This window comes from Poecilia latipinna, unplaced genomic scaffold (assembly GCF_001443285.1).
Source record: "Poecilia latipinna isolate Pla-1442-1.1 unplaced genomic scaffold, P_latipinna-1.0 Scaffold3311, whole genome shotgun sequence".
In the NCBI taxonomy this organism is placed as follows: Eukaryota; Metazoa; Chordata; class Actinopteri; order Cyprinodontiformes; family Poeciliidae; genus Poecilia; species Poecilia latipinna.
In genome coordinates, this window is record NW_015115927.1 from 1 (window position 1) to 21,549 (window position 21,549).

Here is a 21,549-nt window from a genome sequence, read left to right on the forward strand (position 1 = left end):
ATGCGTAGCTGATCTTATAGGCCTCTGTGTAACTGTATACATTTTATGTCAGAATAAATGATGGAATATCCTTATTTATTCCTCATTAGACATCGTTTCCATCAAATTTTACTTTATTGTTAAAGGCCTTTACTTCAGTTATTGTATTTGAAATATTGTCTTAGAAAAACACAAAGGCTTTTTAAGGGTTTTCTACTTTTTCCCACATGGTTGAGATTATCCAAAAACATTTGGGTGCAGATTGAGGAGTATCACGCTAGCAGTATTTTTGATTTCTTTTAAAGCATCAAAACAAGATAAAAGATTTCTTGAGTTTTCTCCTTCCATGTACTGATTTTATCCTCCTTGACAAATGATTTATTCCCAGGACTTGGCAGAGCATATCATAATTCACGGACATTGTCTGAATGGCACGGATCACAAGGAGCTGAGCAGCCTCTTCAGCCTGCGCCAGGAGGGCTCTCGGTGGGCTATGGATCGCAAAGTGGCCCTCGCCATGGCCAACCTGGACATTCCTCCAAACTGGAATGTACTGGGCAGCCACCATGGAGATGGTAAAAGCAGGACTGCACACCATGTTATAGTGTGTATGCAAATATTGGCATTGTTGAAATAATGGAAGGCTGTCTTTTTTTTATGGATTATCTAAAGCAGGATTAATCAGAAATATTAAAATTCAAGTGAATAACTTTTCTGGAATGTTAAATTTGAGTTGTTTTGGTTAAAATCTTCTGCAGAGAGAAATCAAATCCAGCACCTCGCAGTAAGAGTGAACTCTTCAACCTTTCTGTCCTCCAATTTACTCCCTGCTGTTCCTATTTTCTGAGCTCAGAGGGTTGAAATCGGAAGTGAACATAGTCACATGTGTGCTTCGGTCAGATTCATCAAAGCCAATTAAGCAGTGTGTTATGGGGTTAATAGAGCCTTTCTATTGGGAAGTAACCGCAGGTGCAGCTCAGTAAATCTGAAGGTGAGTGAGTGAGTGCAAGGTTCCTGTATGTCGGTGCCGATCGTTGCTTCCCAGCTGCCACCATCTGTTTGTGTGATCCAAGTGCCTGTGTAAGGCCACCTACATAATTTTACTGGTTAATGTCGTTATGGCAGCCTGTTTCATTGCAATGTCTCCCTCTGAATGTCTGCAGTGGGTGGACTGCAGCACTCATGATGTCACTGTATTGTCTGCATTTTATAAACTACTGGGATTAAATCTTTTTTTTCCAAGTTTATTTGTAATATCGCATTTCAGCAACAAGGCAATTGAAAAACATAATGCAGTAAACAATTCTGATGTAATTTGCTGCTTTAGTTGGTTTGTTTGTTTAATTAGTAGCATAAAAAAATTAGTTAGATATTTTCATGACCTGATGTTACTTTTGTAAGGTTTCAGAAGCCGGCTTGTACTTTTGAATTAGGTCAAATCGAGATAGTTTTTTTAGTTTGTGTGGAAAAAAAAAAGTATTTTATGTGGGTCAGTTTGCCCATTCTTATTTAAATTAAATAGCTGTTTTGTTTATTTGGTTTAACATTTGGAACAAAAAAACAGCCACACAAATTTGTATCTTGATGTTTAGTAGTTAGAATGTATGTGTTAGTTACAAATCAATCAGGATTTATGAATAAATTATTATTAATTTATATATTTTTAAAAATATTTATTATTATATTATTAAATTATATGTATTTTTTCAAATATCCAGTTTAAGATTCAAAACTCACAACTTGTTTTTGATGCAGGTTCTACATGCCTTGACTACATGTCTCTACCTGGGACTGGGACTTATTAGTGACTTGCAAAACAATGATTTGGTCCCACCTCTTGCATCGCCTGACCTTTTCATAAATGTAATCATTTAACTGCATACCCATCACTGCTCCGCATGTGTAACAAATCAAAGCATTCCCTGTGAGGCTTAACTTTTTAAAAAGTTCCTTTTCTGATCTCTTGCTCCCATAACGACAACATCCGTCTGTGACCGGTGTCTGAATAGTTGGGATTTTAAGCAATGCTACAAACGGAAATAATTTTCAGGAATGAAATACTTTGGGATAATTTGGAGCACCAAAGAAGCTAAATGAAACTGCACATGCTCCGTGTTAGCAGTTTGTTTTCAGCTAATTCGATTTTGGAAATGACGCTCATCTGCTAAAAGATAATCTGTCCTCACTTAGAGTTCAGTTTTTATAGCCCTGAATTGGATTATACTGATAATAACCTAGAATGGATGCATGTTTTTAAAAACAAACGTATAATTCATGTGTTGTTTTCTCCTCACATTCTGTAATAGCCAATCATTTTTCTCTTCTCATTTTTTTCTAATTCCTTTTCTTTCTTGCTTGTGCCTCTTTTTTTTTCTGTATATCGTAATGCCAGACATTTTTTAATGTTGTTGTCTCCGTTTCTCTTTTCTCCAGGTCGCATTCATAGAGAGTGTCCCCTCCACCTGGCTGTGCGGTGGGGTTTTTATCGTCTTGCAGAGCTGCTGCTTTGCCAGCCGGGGGGTTTGATGGCTGTCAGTCTCCCTAATGAAGAGGGAGTCACACCGCTGCAGCTGGCCCAGACCACAGGCAACACTGAGCTCCTGGAGCTGCTCACAAAGTAAGGAATTAGGATTCTACAAGGGGTTCTTCGAAAAGTTATGACAAAAAAATTTGTTTTGCTAAAGAGAATATGTTCAACATAGAGCCTTCAGTTGCAATGCAAAGTTTAGTTGGTCATTTGTAACATCCCACATTTTATATCATTTTTTGATTTATATAAGTGCTACAAAGGCTTTTCTAGAAAGGCTTTCCATAAGATTTCGGAAGTTGTTTTTAGGGGAAATTTTTGACCATCCTTCTACAAGGCAGGGATTTTTTTCTTACAATCTCAGAATCTTTAGATGAACAAAATAATGTGTGCAGCCCTATTTACAGTATTACAGGATATGCAATACTGATATGTTTATGAATAAAAGCTGGGTTTTTTTTTTCTTCCTGCTTTGCAGATTTCTGGGGTTGGATCTGAAAAATCACAGACAGGTCTTACAGAAAATCCCATGTATTTTACCTTTAAAAATGACATTAAAACCATGTATTTTAATGAAAAATAAACATGTAGTTCACTCAACATCTGACATGCGAGTGATGTCAGATCACTCGCATGTCATCCACACATGAATAGGTGTGGATTTGGGGCATTTCACTGCAAAAAAGCAATTTGATTCACATGTTTTATGTTTTTATTCATCAAACTCTGTAGAGCAACAACAGGGATCAGGATATTCTCATTTCCAAAAGCCCTAATTGGGAAACTGAGCTGATATCTAAGATTGAATTGGATCATCCCCTAATTGATATGTTTAACTATTATCTGTAACATTTTTCTATATTTTGTCAGTTAATTTAGAACAGTTTAATTTCTCTTAATTTACTTTTTTTTTTTTTAAATTGTATCATCTTGGCCCGTTGCAGCCCACCCAACCCCCTCGCCACTCCACCAGCAGGTCTGACACAAGTGTGGGCAGATCGGTCCCGCTTGCTGCGGTTTTGCCACGACACTGGGAACCTGACTCTGTCCGTTCGACAAAACCTGAGATGGAGTTCGGTGCAGAGTCGATACGCTGATATCCTCCTGCTCAGAAACAGGCTCAGAGATGAGAACTTCCTCAGGGAGGTAAGGAATAGTAAGGTCCAAAAAGCTCTGAGAGGAAGCTTTGTCACATTTTTTTATTATGTATTAATTAAATTGTTTTTAAAAAGCTTAATAAGCAAATCTTTGTTAATCATAGCAGGAAAATGTGGAATTATCTTATAATTTATTAAACAACTAAGCAAGTCTAGATCTGAAAATAATGAAAATAACAGAATTTCTTAAATATCTCTTTGAACGAAAAAAAGCAAATTTCTCAAAGGTGCTTTCATGAAACAAATAACTTTAAAGTTTCCTGAACACAATGAAAGGAATAGAACCACATACAGAAAAAAAAAGCAACTAAAAAAAAAAAAAAAACTCTATACGTAAGAGTAATATTGTATTTCTTCAAGTTTGCCCAACCCAGAATATTCATATAAAAAATTATGTATTGTAATATTACTTAATTCAGGTTTTATTAATGATGGCAGGAACTATTCATTGCTGCAACACAAAAAGTGAAAAATATGCAGAACTTAAACTGTAATTAGATCATTTGCATGAAGAATACCAATGACTATTTATACACAAAAGCTTAATGTTTTTTTTCAATGCGTCTTGTCTGTTTCTAGTTTTATTTATTTATTTATTTATTTATTTATTTATTTATTTATTATCTCTTCATAAACTTTTATTAGTATGGAGTTGGAGAAACGCACAAGACTACCAATGTGCCTATAGCGTAATGTATCTGTGTAAATAGTGTTTTATTCTATTCTATTCTACATGTAAATTATAATTATTTATTATTATTCACATTACATTATATATATTACATAACATCACATAATTATTTAGTTATGTAAATGATTAAACAGACAAAAATCACAGACAAACAAACACAAGCACATATCTTATTTGGTTAGTTTACTGCATATTTTGTCCTCCATCATTACTTTCCATTCTGCAGATCAAAGCGCTCAGAAGGGAACAGGTGGAAACCATAACGGAGAAGGAAGAACTTGTGGATGATCCTGCGGACACCGGTATAAACTCTCTAATTGTTTCTATGAAAAAATATGTAGCATGATCTGCTTCCAAACTCTGACCTTCTTGTAATATTTAAAATGGTTTTAACCAGTATTATTTTGGGGCTTTCTCCAACACTGAGCTTTGTTGACTCTTCCTCTCATTTTTAGTCAAATACCAAAATATATTTATACACATCGGTGAATTTGATCTTTAGGTACTTTGTTACCAGCAACCAACACCTTCCCCCTTCTTTCTTAGTTGTGAAAAGAGGGCCATAAAAACAGTGTGGATGAAATTAAAATATCAAGAATTAGTGATGCATATGTTATTGGAGAATGGTGAGAGGAGTCGGGTCTCAATGTTTTCACCTGATTGTTGACAGGAACAGACTGCCATCTAATGGGGAGATGAGGTACTGCAGAAGTTTCTCCAAAGGGAAAAATGTGACTTTTGATTTTGGTAGTTTATATAAAATTCAAACCGGTTGTTACAACAAATTTCTCCATACATAGATAATTTATTTATTCAATTTTTGTTTTTAATTTTTGTTTCACATAATCTAAAGCCACTTTTTTATATTTTGAAGAAATTTTAAAAGTTTTATGTTTAACAGTTGAGGCCTTTATGGTGAGGCTACCATGTTGGTTTCAGCTGAGCACAGTGAGATTTTCTTCTTAATCATGAACTGAAATTTGGACAAATTCACAATTTTAACAAATAGATAAATAGATTTATGTTGGCTCACTAAAAGTCAGCACCTTCTACACTAAGTTGAACCCTGGTAAAGCATAATAAAAATCATTTAACATAATATATCACTCAGGTAAAGATTGGCTGTAGCTGTTGAACAGTGAGTTTTAGATTATTTTTTTTTCTGCCTCCCATAGCTAACCTTTTTACTGTGTGATTAGAATATAAACATTAGTCTTTTCACTGTTCAAGTTGTTTTACACCTTTAATGTATTACTCTGTCTCAAGTTAGGGGCAAGTTTTGGTATTTTGAGTAGCTCAACAACTATATCTGTTACTTAAATTACATGTCTGCTTGTCTTTCCCATTTTGAAGAGTGGTTAAGAGACATTGGCGTTGGTATAACATCATAAGTACTACCAAGGAAAGGAGGAACAGGTCATCATTTTTTACTGTTTTAAAGTTTCTCAACCCTGATTGGCATATTATAGTATTGCTTTAAAAAAATGCTACTTTATTTGCTTTAAATAATTATGAATTTGTGCCAGTGAGTTTGGGGCGTGTTAGTTTTTTAATGTAGATGCAGACGTACTGCACTGACTGAGATCAACTCTGGCCTGCAGGAGGCGCTGGAGGAAAAGTCTCATAATTCGTCTCAGTACATATTTTTATGGGAGATGTTTCATTCAGTGACCAACAAACGGAGCAAGAGCCACAGTAATGACAGGATGACTAATAGAAGAGAAATGCAGACATTATTTCTGGTGTATTCCCTTAGTCTCTTTCATCCTTTTATTGTGCATTTGTTCTTCTGTTATCTAAGCAATAAATATTACTGCTGTATATCACTACTGTAATGGGGCTTCTACTTCCTGATGTCACAAATTGGAAGAGGAAAAACATTCAATTATTTAAATAGCTTAAGAATTTGACACATTCTTAAGCTGTTGCTTTCTCCCTTTCCCAGGCGTCTTCAAGCTTTTTCGTTTTCTCTCTTAACCTTTCTCTACTTTACGTCATAAATCAAAGCAGCCAAACACTATCTGTTGATGCTTTGTTTCTGGTAAGCGATTATATACCACAGTCTTTGGTCTGAGATGCACATGGTAGTAAAAAGGGGCTAAGAAGAAGGTTGCACAGTCGAAATCCCCTGAGGTTATACAAAGAAAACAAATGTCAGACTTTACATGCTATCATTAAAAAACTGACTAACATGTGTGCTTGCTGGAGTTTCCTTTTGAAGTTTAACAGCTTCTGTATGGCTTCATCTTTCAGCTCTGTATGCTGACATGAACGGAGAAAATTCTGCTGATGAAAATGTGAGTATATGATGCAGACCAGATGGTATTAAGAAAAGACCCACAGTGACAAAGCCATGAGAGAGTCTTTGCCCACATTGCTGATTTTGTCTGTTCTTTTGCTTCTCTCATGCTTAAATGTTTCAGATTATCAAACAAAATACTAAAATAATCTTGAGTTTGTAGAGAAAACTTTGGATTCAGCAACATTTGACATGCCACAACGTCCCAATCTGAAGAACTGTCTTTAACCTGAAGCTCACAGTTTGAATAGGTCATTCCAAAACTTTGATCTGGATTTGTTTGAGTCGTTTAGAGGGGAACCTGCTGGTGTTGCTCTGCTCTGAGTCATTGCTCATGATATAATCCAGGTGCACATGAGATGTAGAGCAGAATTTATTGTTGCATTCATTATGGCAAATTGTTCAGATTCCACCGCAGCAAAGCAAACCAAGACCATCACATCCTACCGTCAGACCTGCCATTACGTCCGATGGCAGGACGTTCTTTTTCTGAAATGCTGTTAGATTTTTGTCAGGTCTCATGTGAAATAGTTTTATTTTTGTCACAGGAGTCCACAAAATGTTTTCATAACATTTCCTAAATTCGTTTTAGGCAAATGTGAGACCATTCCTTTCTTTTTCACATATGCCTAAGCTCTTTTGGATAGTTATGAGGTAACCTTGGCCTGATAATAACATTTGTTTAATAAACTAAAACATCTAAGTGTGACAAAGAAAAAAAAGTCAAAGAAATTTGTGAGAAGATGAATATCATAGTATATTTTTCTCATTCTTTTAAATCCTCCTCTGAATGGAGGTTTGATAAACATCTGCTCCAGCTTTGCAGCAAAGTGCCTGTGCCTCTATGCTCTTTATTGCGCCTCTTATTGTTGAGGTGTTGGAGTTGGCACCTTGCACACAGTAAAGAAAAGCTGGCTTTGTTGAGCAGGTTGAATGTGTGTTTAATGTTTTGACAGGTGTGACACATGACTCTGGTCATCCAATGGAACCTGTTTTATGTGATACAGATGGTTAACTAATTGATTTCTCTCACACGGCCAGGCGATGGCCAAACACTTGTGTTTTTGTGCTTAGCTATGCTTGTCCTTTCTGGCACGCTCGAGGCAAAAGGTTTCCCTGAGTAAACGTGCTTGTTGTTCCACCGAAAGGTTCTCAACTTCTTCGCTGAGGACTGCGAGGAGCCGTTGATTTTTGCCCTGAATGAGGAGGACGAAGAGGACGATCCTTCACACTCTGGCTCCGGTAAATGTCTTAAGGTTTCCTTTAGCACAAGTGTTTTCTTTACAACTTGGCTTTAACTCTTGAGCTTCTCATGCTTCTGCAAGAGATCAGGCTTTGTGCTGATTTAAACAGATCATTGCTGGTTTATTTGTAGGATGTTATTAAAGTGTATTTTAATCATTAAAGGAGGAAACATTTACTTCTTTTTTTTTTTTTAAACCAAAACTTGGAGCTTAGCATTAATCGTCAACCATGGCTAACTACATTCCCAGCTGACATTGGGATCACATGTCAGGCCAGCTAATAGGTTTTTCCTTCCGACCTTTAGAGGTTTTGGAATCTTGCTACTCTATGTTTATAGTTATGGTGCTACCGAAAAGAAGTCGTTAAATTTGATGTGATGGGCAAAGAAGATGTTGAGCCACCTGATTTCTGATGAGCAGGAAAAAGCTAGACACAGCATTTTAAAACTGTGGTGCAAGTAACTTAATGGTTCTCAGAGGAAGTTTTGGTGTCAAGTATTGACAAGCTAAATCGGACAAATTAATTGTATAATAGATGTAAGGCAGCAACATTACCAAACATTTGTATTCAGACTTTGAATCAATGTCCAAACTTTAGATATTGGTGCCAGATTGAAGGTTTAAAGACTTTAAAGATTTGAAGAACAAGTTGTTTTTTGTTGTTGTTTTTTTTGTAGCCTTCAAAACAAGTTTTAAATAGCATAAAGTCCTCAAAGCAGTATTAAAAGATAGAGCTAATAAAGTGCATGGCAGGGTCTGGATTAAGCAGTGTGCATGTTATTACTGTGAGCAGGAAAAGTTGTGGCTTGGTTTTGTTTTCATCATAAAACAGCTGTACCCTTTCACCATTTAATGTTATGATTAATAGGGATTAAAGTAAATATAAAAAGCTGGAAATCTGATGTAATTTATGTCAGCTGGATAATGTTTTCCAACTACTTTTTACTGCTTCCTGTTTTTATTTGTTTTGGTTCTGATTCTTGTTTGAGCCAGTTGTCCCATAAAAATTACAGATTATGGTACCCTAATCCAATTGGAGTAAATTTAGGAAATGTCCTGCTGGAATGAGTTATTTATGGGATTGATGTAATAATTTTCTCACAGTAGTGTATGAAGAGAATATATATATATATATATATATATATATATATATATAAACTACTTAAAATTGTTGCTTATCAGAGGAAGATGAATGGTTGGTATCAAACATCCCATTGAATATTGCTTCAATGGGAAACAATCAAATCTACGAAGGCACAAAACCGATAAGGTCCAAGTCCTGTTTAATAAGTCCATCAGTGTGGTGGTAATTTCAATAAATTTATTTTTTACTGTGTTGGTACTAAAAGGTTTGAGTATCTCTGGACTAGAATAACATGCTAGAAGCTTGAGTGTGGTTTTGCTCTAAGCAGCTTCTGGATAGTAAAACGAAGGTCTTTAAACTGGGAACATCCTGTGGGTTAATAATTGTCCTGATTGCTGCAGAGAAGACTGATGCCTTAGTGTAAGAATGTTGTGGTTACAAGTTAATAATACTTGGAACTGGACGACAACACTCTGTAGTTGGTGCAGTTTTTCCGGTTTCTGGTCCTGTGAGTTTATGTGTTTTTATTGGCTAAATTAGCATATTTTTGTAAAGTCTCTGAATACTGACCTCCTTCAGCTTTCTAAAAATGTAACTGGAATAAAATGTGGTGTCTCCTTTAACATCACCCACTTCTTTGAACCTTTGAAGACATTAAGTTTTTCATTAGGCATTCTGGAGCATCATGAGTGGCTGACCTTACATATTTAGCAAACTATCGAGCCTTACATTGTGAGTGCATCTGCTTGTTGACACATGCAGTATGCTGTTTGACTGGCGCATATGCGTCATCAGGTAGACAGATAGAATCTGGGCAGCCGGGGCCTCAGCATGGGATGTGGTATTTGGAAGGTACTTGTCATGTTCCCCCTGTCTTCCTGATGTCATCCTTCTTCTCACCCGCTCAGCTTACTGTAACTTCATTAACAAGGCCATACTTTTTACAGGTGTTCAAGTATATATTAAAAATACACATTAATTTGTTCAAGTTTAAAGACGGAAGACGCAATGGGTTTTTGACCATTCCAATCAATTTCAAAAATAAATTAACGAATGAACTTGAGTATATTTCTGACTAAAATGTTTTAGAAATGATGCAATAATAAAATGAGAAGCTTTGCCATTGATCACAATTGATCACATTTTTAGCACTGTATCACATGTATAATAGTTGCAGGTTTTTCCATTTCTAACTCTGTTTGCATGATATCCTGTCCAGTAAATAGACATATAGGTGATGTTAATAAGCCACCTCAGATTTTAAATGTTTCTGCTCTGAACCTGAACCAAGGCTGTTGTGTCTAATGCTAGCTCTAGTGTTTTCGCTTGGAGCTGCATGTTTTTGGATTGAGGTTAATGTGTAGCATATTTACGTAAAAAAATTGCTGGTCCATCAAAAATTTTGGGGCGACTCTATCTCTGTCAGAAGAGTAGTAATATTGCAGAGGTAGGTTTGATTGCAGCTTCCTGCTGCCCCATGTAAATGTACGCTTGGGCGTAACTGCAAGTTTCCTACTGGTCAGTGTGCATTGGGAAAAATAAGTATTTGACACATCAATTTTTCACATATTCCCACTTACAAAGAATGGACAGGTCGGTAATGTTCCTCATAGGTATATTTTAGCTGAGTGACACAATCTAAAAATCAAATCCAGAACATTTATTCTTTGATTTCTTGCTCTCACAGACCTGTTGGTCTGTATTTTAGTTAAGAAGCCCTCCTTTCATCCATTCATGTATATAATATTTTCCTGTTGCACCCACCTGAGTACTTATGTTGCCCAAATCAAAAACCTCCGCTGTATACGTCTGTGTTTAAAGAGAGGCTCTTCACAGCTCAATGAAATGAAGAGAGAAGCTTAGAATGTGGAAATGATTTTGTGTGAGAAAAAAGAAAACCACAGAAGGGAAGAATGATTTTAAAAGGGGGCAAAGGAGAGTTTTTTTGGTGTTTTTTTTTTTTTTTTTTTAACAGAGGTGTTTGTGGCTGAATGGGGGTTGCCAAGGATTTTTCTGAATGCAGTTTTCCAGCCGCTCATTGAGATCCCCATAGGCGATGAGAGCGAGAGAGTTTTAAAGCTGCAGGGAAAAGACACAGAGCAACAGTAAAGGGATTTATGATAGGGATAGTTTGGTGAAGTGACAAGAAACGATAAGTGCAATGCCGGGAGCCCCAACAAGATCAGCCCCCCTCCTCCAGCTCCTCGACCCCAACCGAGGGATCTAATTGGAGACTGGAAAAAAGGATTAAACCCCACACAGACCCCACAAAGGCCAGCATTAATGTGCACCAGTACAGTGCCAACATCCTCCAGCAGCCTTCTCCATACACACACATGCACACGCACGCATACAACTTTTTTCTGCAGCCACAGTGTGGCTCTTTCTCTCTTCTCAGCAGATACTTTCCCTCCTAAGCCCTTCCTGTCCTTTTTTTTTATCACATTCTTAAATTTATGTGCATTCATAAACATGCGTTTGGCCTCTTTCTGCAGAACCATTGTCCAATTTCTCTCTTAAACTCTCTTTAACCAGCCCATTTGGAGGATTTTTACTTGCCTCTGGGTTGCTGCGCTGTTCGTGCCCCTGCAGGTCGTCAGCAAGAGGAAAAAGTAGGAGAGCAGCAACGTGGAAGAAGAAAACAGCAGCGGCTCTCACTGCTGTCTCCATGGTGAGGCTGCTGACCTGGCAGTCCCCCTCCCCACCCCCATCTCAGCTTTGACATGCTAAAATATAAAGAACGAGAAGGTGGACTGCTAGAGGGGAACTCTGGTCGGATGTGGCATGTTTGGACTCAGCTGCAGAGCGGCTTGTCTTTGAGACGATCACGAACTCAGTGGGTTGATGATTTCTCCCACGTCTGGAGCTGCCTGTCGCATTTTTTCCTGCAGTTTCTGAAGTCACTCCTATGTTCAACTTTGTCTCTCTATCTCTCCCTCTCTCTTTTTCTCTCCCTCTCTCTTTTTCTCTCTCTCTGCTTCACTCCTTCCTTCAGTCACTCTTCAGTGAGTCAGGACCCTCCTCCCCCTTCTGCTGTCAGAATGTGCCGATATCTTCCCCACTCACTCACTACTGAGCACAATCTATGAGTGGCCGGGCTAAAGAACATGGACGCAGAGTTGAGACAAACTGAAAGGCAGCAGCAAGTTATTAGAGAATAAAAACGAGGCTGCAGATGAAAAAGTTGAGTCCTAGCTCTGTTGGACGGGTTGAGGCAGGGGGGAGGCGAGGATTTTAGGGGGAGGGGTGGTTAGAGGAGACAGAGGGGAACATGCTGGCTCACTCTTGAAGTGTCAGACTCTACAGTGGGGCTCTGGAAAAACAAGAGCGAGAGCCGCAGCTTGTCTGGAGCCTGTTCAGCCATGTGGGGAATGGATGTAAAATGAGGCACCACTCGTTTATGTTTGGGACTCTCTGAGCTATTTGGATGAAGGTTTTTTTCTTTCACATCAAAAGTCATGGATTCTGACTCAGACTCTCCTTTCAACTACTCCTGGCCGTCGTTTCCCAGGATGAGGATATGCCGAAAAACAGGGAAAAAAGGTAACAGGATGTCAGTTTATTTAAAAACTATTGCATTTAAACGTAAAGATAAAAACGTTCTTGAATATGTTTTATGACATTTTCAAATACCTACAGTGGAAGAGGCATAGGACATTCTCACAGCATGACTCCCTCGACCAAAAATACAACGGCTTCACAATATTTAGAAGCTGACAAATATAGAAAACAAAAATATACAGCGTGATGTAACTGGTTTAATTTAAAACAGGGAAATGACAACAATTTCTACGACTGCAAAAAGAAAATGCTAATCATTCTCGGTATAATAATCCTACCTATGTATTTATAGTTCATTTGATATAAACCAAAGAAAAAATGCAGGAAGAACCGTTGCTATGTTCAGTGAAAGACAAGTACAAGCCTAACAAGCTAATATTGGCTGGTTATGCACTGTTATCTGCTGAAGCAGCCACTAGCTGATGAACTGAAAAGGAGCTCATACCTGTACAGTCTTAAACCTCTGTTGCTTTAATAAATCTGATGATTAATGCTCGTTCAGTTTACACGCCATGACCGCTCATGTTTTGTTTAGCCCAAGAGATATGATTTGAAGTAGTTGAAGGGTGTGTTAGTAACACTAACATATCTGTCAATGAGGACGTTATGTGAAGTGGTATGAAAGGATAAACGTAGACCAAGGAGAACTGAACGAAGTCCAGAATCAACTGCGGTGTAAAGTGATGCTGTTTCAGTACTGTGAAGAGAATAATCAGGAGTAAGTAGAGTTTATTTTTAAACTGCTTTTCACAGACAAAGCCTTGTACAATAAAAATCAACCTTAAAAACCCTAAAAAACACAAAATTACCAGAAGAAACGCAACAAAATCAACAAAATGACTTTAAATCGTAGGAACAGTATTTTTCAAATCTTGGTGGTTTTGAAAAAATAACGTTTAGAAAACTCTGTACCTTGATAGAGATTACTGGTCTATGTCTACTACAAAGTTTCTCTATTTGATGTCAGCTGGACAACAAATAGACATGGCCTGGTTTAAAAAGCGTTTCAGTTCTAGGTTATTTTCTTCCTGTACGCTAAAGGTGACAGCTGAGTGCCCTCTTGGCAGATATACGTTTCACCATTCACTGTGGAACAATAAAGTTAAAATTAGAACTGTTCCCATTACGCATTGTCGCTCTCAGGCCTTCTACACTGCAGCGGCGGCTCAGTCAGACTTAGATTGCCGCATCTTTTCCAGTGATGTAACCTGATCTCTGACAGCATGTTGGGGAATGTCAGATGTCCGCTCGAAGGCTGATGAAGCGCTCTGCGGCGTTCATCGTCCTCAGGCCGCACTGTTTCATGGAAGAAGCCTAAAAGTGGTGCTTTTATAGCACAGTTCCAAAGAAAAGCTTGATCCTGTGTGTCTTTCCTGTGTTTTACTTTTACTGCATTGCAGTTTCCTTCAAGCGTCTATTGAAAGTAACGGTTTGCATTCAGTCATCTGCTACCAAGATTCACATGTGTGCTTTAACTTAACATTTCCTTCAGGGAGAATCATGGGAAACCTAACATAGGAGCTTAAAATAGCCCAAATTTACACTATTGTGGTTTTAAAGCTTATGACTTGTATGCAACTGGCTGTGTTTGTTGGAAGGAAAGAGAGACGCAGGGGAAGATCCTGTTACTGCCACGGCTGTGTCATGGCTTACCTCCAGTGCTCTTTTCTTCAACTTTCTCCATAAACCCCGTGGAAGATTATCTGTGTCACGGTGATGCTTACTGACATTTGCAAAATCTTACACTCTCTCTGCGCAACCATTTAAATCTCACAAGAGGATGTAACATTTACAGACATTTTCATTTTTCAGCACATGAAAAGTGAATTGTGATTTGAGGTGTGCACAGCTGTTTCTTTACTGCGAGAAGTGATCGCTGCTCAGTCTGGCTGTCTGACTTGATCTCTTCATGCATTCAAATGTAAACACGACGAGTATGTGATGCTTGGACCAGGAAGTTCGACCACAGGTGTCATAACTCAGAGGCATTATTGTGGATATTGGTGAGCAACTCTTTAATGGTTTGAATGTCCTTAAAAACAAAGCTGAAAAATGATATTTCAACATTTGTTATGAATCCTTTCGACTTTGATTATTATTCTATTCTCAGCTGTCCTCAGAGTGACTGCTGGTTTAGATAGGTGTTTAAAAAGAAACTTACATCATAAGAAATGTTTCAACATGAGCAAATTATTCTTTAGCTCTCAAAATGAATTGCTCCAAATGTTTATACTGATAATAATTTTATTTATCTGGAATTTTTTGGTTTCTGCATAAACACTTGAGCTGGACAGAAACCTTGAGAAAGTGTTTTTGTGTCAAAGCACACTCCATCTCTTTCTCCCTGGGGTGTGCAGGAGTTGAAGGGTCACTATCTGCATGTTTAACTGCCCTGGTCTGGAAACCTGGCTGTGACTGCTGTCTTTGTCTGTGCAGACCTGCATGCTCTCTTTTTCACTGTGCTGCTACTGTATAGAATTAGCTCTCACACAGCAATTTATTCTGACTATTGCATCGCTCCACATACATTAAACACGCTGCGTTTATTAGGATGTTTGGTAAACATTGAAGAATCATCTGAAATTTCGAGCTTTTGTAAAGCTTTGACATGCTGGTTTAGATTTTTTTTTTGAGGAGCTACAATTCTTACTGGTTAATATATTTCTTTGTATAATTTCTGTTGTGAGTAGTTTGAATTATTTATTATTGGAGCAGATCACTGTATGTCTGTGAGAAAACAGCTCCTGTAAAAACGGGGTTTGCTTTTTCAAAACAAAGGCTAGACATGTTTTATTTGTATAACTGGTTTTATTATTGGTTATTTCAAGGTAGATATGAACAAATTAGCTGTGATAAAGTAAAGCACAGTCAATTAGGAACAACAATGCACACACACACACACACATTATGTAAGGACAATTTAGAGAGACCAAATAACCTAACAGTCCTGTTTTTGAGTTGTGGGAGGAAGCTGGAGTGCCCAGAGGGAACCTCCTTTAGGGAGAAAATGCAAACTTCTTGCACCCTGAACATCTTGCTGCAAGCAACTACTTCACCATGCAGCAGCCATTTTAAACATTCACACACAAAACATATTCACAAATAGATAATTCACCCAATTTTTACCACAGTTTTAGTAAGAAGCAAACCATGAGATATTAGCAATAGTTTGCTAATTAAACTTTTTCTATATTGTGAAGGCAGGAGGCCATATTGGACAGTGAACCCAGAACTGTTTGGGAAGCTCCTAGTTTCTCAGTTCTTTGGAGAACTGACTTCATGAGGACTATCGGTTAGTTTTTCAGACTTTTAAATGAAATTTTCAAATCCTCAGTGACAACCTCACCCTTCAGCCAGCATCATGATTCTGCAGTGACAAATGATAGGAATGCTTTATCCTATTGTTCTGTGTTATTTTTGTCATAAAAACAAGCTAAAAAAGACAAAGTCCTGTTGTAAATTTGTTGATTTATCTGTTTTTTTTAAACAGTAGGTTTTATAAGACTACACTATTAAAAAAAAAACAAATCATATGTGCAATCGTTAAAAAGTGTTTATAAAGGAGTATTGAGTAAAATTTACTTTTTGAGGTATATAAATCATATGTTGCTCCCTTATCAAAAACATACTTGGAATGTTGCTTTGATTCTTTCATGCATCATTGAATCTCTAGTGACAGGAAAATATATAATACTGCTATTTTAAGACAACCTGACTGTAAGTCTGCTTTGTCTCAAAGTTTTTAGAATTAAACTAAATTAAATTTAAGTATATTTAATAATTATGTACCTTTAACATTGGTATCAATTGCTGTGGAGAGTTGTAACATCTAGGAGAACAAAAAAAAAAAGAAACAAATATAGAGGGATCTCGTGCACTACTTTTAAAACTGTTTTGTAGTTTTAGATCTGCTAAACCTGTGAGCAGGTTTATTTTACCAATAAAGTTAGATAGTCCTCTATCTTGTTAAGAATATAAAGCCTCTGCTTCATGTGTTATTTCACCAGTTAACTAATGCTAAACACAGATCTCGCTGCCTGACTAATGTTCACTGAGTCACTGTTTATAGGTCAGAGGTGTGTGAGTAATTGAGTCCATTTTTGCCAGCTGTGGCTTTGGATCGGGCCCAGAACCTGAAATATTTAGCCCGTCTGTCAAGTTCATGACGTGGGCTTGTATGAAACGGTATCTACTTTCAAACAGCAGTCTGACCGCCATCCAGGCTATAACCACCCCCTGTGAATTAAATTGCTGGACTCGTTCTAATCCGATGATATGTAGTAGCGTGCCTGATGTGATTTTGTGCAGATATCTCAGATGTGGTTTCACATTTCAAACGGAGTAGAAGCTTGTTGGACCCAGAGGATTTAAGAAAGTAGCTGCAACGGTTTGTTTTCTGTTTGAAAGGTATGTCAGGACTTTGGAGAATGAGGAACGATGTCGGGTAATCTCTGTATACGCTCGGCTGGTTCAGCTGGAGTTAATTCATTTAAATTTAATGTGGATGTGACGGGAATCATCTGGCGTCCTCATCAGTGTCCGTTTGACTCCCTGTTGCCTCTCAGATTTATGGGACTTGCCGCCCACAGGAAGCACAGCCAATTGTGGGTCTGATTTATTCTCTGTTTCAGATGCTGAACCTCTCTTCTTCTGCTCACTTTAGTAGTTATGATGGATTTGTTTTAAAGAACACTGCAGAGTTTTGGTTTTGAACAATGCTGGAAGAGAAGTGGTAGAAGCAGCTCTGCCAAAAATATGTTTTCACTCCCCCCACTCCTGGTATAATTGGAGGCGAGTTTTAAAGGTTGTAAAATGAGCGTTGTAAAAATAATTAACATTTACCTAAGCTCATAAGTTTCCCTCCTCTGTTTAGTGTGGAAACTTTCAAACAAGCTGTTAATTTGATCAGGTTTTTTTTTTTTTTTACTATAAAAAAATACACCATCAAAAAACAAAACAAAACCAAAATAAAAAAAAACAAATATGCAGCAGATTTTCACTTTAACTGTCTTCCTTGTTATGTTTTTCGAATTGTTTTGGGAATCAAATTTTATCTTCACATTTCTTTTGGTGAAAAAGTGATCACCCAGAGACTTTCTCAGACTGTGCGGACTATTAATGTCTTTTAATAATCTGTTTAAATTTGTTGTAGTTTCTTAATGATGACTTCAGACTTGTCTGTCATACTGGACTCTGTTGTAAATGACCTAAATCTGTCTCACCCTCGGCATCTTGATCTGTTGCTGTTGAACTGCTTTGAAAAACACTTTTTCAAAGAAATTCACTTCATTCAGAAAATAGATATTCTGACTCACTACGTTGCGCTTGGTTCCCTATTTATTATTTTAAAACAAACTTTGAAACATGTTTACAGTTCTGACTTGACAACAAGATTTTAAATCCATGTTTAATTTAGCAAATCCTCTGAGTCAGAGAAAAGGCAAAAAATGCTTCCAAGTGCACCGTTTCATAAATAATGGGTCAAGTTGAAGATGGGTTCTGGAAATAAAGCCTCTTTTTTTTATATCTGCTAAAAATATTAGCTGGTGTTGACCCATTTCCTATTACTGTTCTATCAGCATTTTATATTTCTAATTAGGTAAACAACACACAGAGTAATATTCTAATAATTTACAACAGTCCATGAGAGTCTCATGTTTTGTTGAGTTAAATGTTCTGCAGTGGCTTTCCAACATATACATGATCCTAGAGACACTAGAAGCTTAAAGTTGCGATTTTGGAAGGATTTAGATTTTTTTTTTTTTTTTACATCTAATGTATGAAAAATATGGTTGTTGACAAACTGAAAGATAGTTTTTGTGCTGTAGGTTTTTCTTTTTTTTTTTTTTTTTTTGCTTTTCTCAACTAGAGCTTAGAACAGCAAAAGATTAAAAGTAAACATTTAGACTTGTTAGCAGATTCTCAGATGCCAAAATAAAAACATGGCTTAATGTGTGCACACATGTTTTAGTGTGTTTTTTGAAAATGATGGAGTAAACTGCCAAAATGACACTCATGTGAAGACTCCTTCAATAGACTATAAGATATATATATATATATATATATATATATATATATATATATATTACCAATAAAGTTACTTCTCAAACCAGAAAATGCACAAAAATTTCAAAGTAAAGGTGTCCGAGTACCAATTCAGGCCATATCTTTTTGATTTTTATTTGTTAAATACTGTATGTTGGACACCATGTGTCATTTTCCGTCTTCTTCATTATTATGCACGGTTTGGATTGGTCTGGCCAATCAAATCCCAATAAAATCCACTGAAGTGTGAGGTTGTTATGCGAGAAAGTGTATGAAAACTTTTGCAAGGCACCGCAATTTAACTTTAAATCCACACAACTGTACCGCACAGTGAGATTAGGTTAGGAGATCCATAGGTTAAAAAATATAAAGCCTGAAAACAGCAAAAGTAATCTAATCTTTCTGGGAAGGCAAGAGAGAACCGAGGGGAAGCTGTACATTTCAAATAGAGTTTAAAAATAGTCTAACTCTGTATATGACTGTACACAGTTGAGCTGTTTACATATGGTTATTGAGAGCATGGTCGTGAGCTGAAATCAGGAGAAAGTGACATGTTCAGCATGACTTGAAAAAAGAAAAACTATACAAGTTGGAGATGAGATAAAGCATTGGTTTGGCCACAGGGTGCAGTGATGATATTTAACAAAATTAGACTCTAGGCAATGTTTGTTGTAAGAAACTGTGGAAATTTCCTGGAACTTGACTGAAGTTTAAATCAAATTAAAATCATCACAAACATGCTGCAGCTTTGAGTTTCAAAATACTTTTTCCCTCTCTTCTTCTTCTTCTTTTTTTTTTTACTTTAACCGTGAAAACTAAGAAGTCTTTGAAGGCTTTTGATCATTCACATGATATACGTCAGCAGTTTGAGCCTGACTGGTTGTGTTTTAAAATGGACATTCTCAGATTTCTGAGTTTACTTAGCATTCACAGACCTTTAGTTGTGGTTTGTTCAGATAAGTTTGAACAATAGTTCACTATTAGTATTTCCTCAGAGGCTCATGAGGCTGCAGCCTCTTTACTCAAATGCATATGCTACATTGTAGCCTGATATATGTATATATTTAAAAAAAAAGCTGTGTTGCGGAGAAGGTGTGCTTTGTGTGGAGCAACATGCCCAAGGGAGAGGTGTGTGTGTTTTTCCCCTGCTGATCAGCACAGCCAGGCTGCAGCTCACAGTGCCTCCTCTGTGTTGGAAGGGTTCCTCTCAATGCCACTGTGTGCTCGCCAGGAGTTATTTCCACTCAGCCGCTGTATCAAAAAGCAGGGCGGGGAACAAACATGTCTACAGATTTCCATCCACAGCAACTTCATGTATGTGCAAAAAGACACAGACACACTCACACACACTCGAGAAGAGAGAGAGAGAGAGAGAGAAAGAGAGAGAGCCTTGATACTGAACAATGACATGCATCTGCCCAGGATGTCTATGTCACTTCCCGTGTTTGTGAGCAGTCATTTGGTGTTGCTCTGGAAACCAAATGTAATATTGAAAAATCCCCTCTCCGTGCAGAGAAAAGCCAGTCTATAAGGGAGAGCCAGGCCTCGTCCCCGACTCGGGCAGCAGCTGCCAGACTTTCAGCGATGATACACGGCAAAGACCAAGTGTACGCCAACGCCATGCTGGTGGACCAGGTGAGCCACAGTCACTTTTCAATCTGTGAGTTGAAAGTTCTTTTAATGTAAAACACTGAAATATGCTTACAGAAAAGTTTCTTCTTGTCGCTTTTTCCCTTTTCTGCCTCAGGTGGACGGAGCTGACATTAAGTATCGGTCTCCAGGGGATGAGGAGGAGGTCAGCCCTTCGTCCTGCTGGGATTCCTTCTCTCCCACTCTCGTTGAATCGGGGAATTGCTCCCAGACCCGTTCCCTATCCTCACCCCATCGCAGGCTGAGAGGAAGTCAGGGCCCAGGCCGGGACAATGGCAGGGAGGCATGTGTTTCTCCCCCTTATCCTTTTGCCTCCTCCCCATCTTTTCCTTCCTCTCCCTTGGCTTCCGCAATTCGTTTGTTCGACGGAGGGCAGAGGCGACAGACGCTGACTGGTCCTTCTGACTCTCCAGCTTTGAAGCACAAAGAGTGCAGCTTGACAGATGCGAGCCGGGGCCTGAGGTATGATTCTGTTTCTGCTGCGGGCTTCGTCACTGTGTGGTCTTGCTGCAATAAATATTTAAGGCATCATGGTAAGACAGCTAAGTTTAACGCAGCTGCTTCAATGAACTATTTTGGGCCATTTTCTGCAGCAGCTAGTGAAGATAAAGTACAAAGAAAGAAGTCCTGATATTTCTGAGCTGAGTTTCCTCAGTGAGATTTGATCTCAAGAAATCTCTCAGCAATCTTTATGGTGTTCAGATTTGTACACACTGATAGTTAGTACTGTTTTCTAGGTCATAAGGCCAATTTCTCAAAAAACTATGAAGCTTATCAGAAACTAGGATGTTGTCGTACAGCTAACTTTAATTAAGGACCTTCTTACATTTTTACGCCCATGAACAGGAGGTGACAATATGATTCTTTTGCTCTTTTAACATGAAAAGTATTGAATTTACATTTTTACTTGAATTTTTGTTTTGTTTGAAAAATTGTGCTTTTCAAGTTTTAAACAACTTTTTGCTGTTCACATGCTGTCCAATGCATGCTTGAAAACATCATGACAAGTGGTCAAGTTGTGCAGCAAAGTGTCAGACCTAAGAAAAAAATATCCAACTATAGAACAGCATCTGAAAATCATGTTCAATTTCAAGAAAAAGATAAAAATCCAACAAAGGCCTTAAACAGGATCTATAATATGCAACACCCTTAAGTTGATCAGCTAAATCAGTGGTCCCCAAACTTTTTCCTGTGAGGGCCAAATAACTTTTCCCTTCTCTGGTGGGGGGCCGGAAATTGTTGACAGGGGGCTGGAGGGGGGGCTGCGTTTCTTGATTGATTTTTACCCATAAAGCACATGGGCAAAACCCAT

At 37.8% G+C, this 21,549-nt stretch overlaps 1 protein-coding gene across 7 annotated transcripts in view; it reads left to right on the forward strand.

The window, feature by feature from the left end:
• Nucleotides 1–313: 313 nt before the first annotated feature.
• Nucleotides 314–21,549, forward strand: part of LOC106940665 (rho guanine nucleotide exchange factor 28-like) — a 47,667-nt gene continuing 26,431 nt past the window's right edge. For 5 of the 7 annotated variants that reach the window (XM_015023461.1, XM_015023462.1, XM_015023464.1 and 2 more), the window contains exons 1-8: nt 314–554; nt 2,413–2,596; nt 3,451–3,652; nt 4,581–4,656; nt 6,608–6,651; nt 7,802–7,895; nt 20,101–20,222; nt 20,335–20,699. In XM_015023461.1, coding sequence (XP_014878947.1) covers nt 353–554; nt 2,413–2,596; nt 3,451–3,652; nt 4,581–4,656; nt 6,608–6,651; nt 7,802–7,895; nt 20,101–20,222; nt 20,335–20,699 — 1,289 coding nt within the window. In that variant the 5' untranslated portion in view covers nt 314–352. Of the gene's footprint in view, nt 555–2,412; nt 2,597–3,450; nt 3,653–4,580; nt 4,657–6,607; nt 6,652–7,801; nt 7,896–11,956; nt 12,525–20,100; nt 20,223–20,334; nt 20,700–21,549 lie in introns of those variants that run through there. The other 2 variants (XM_015023466.1, XM_015023467.1) reach the window with 2 other exon arrangements.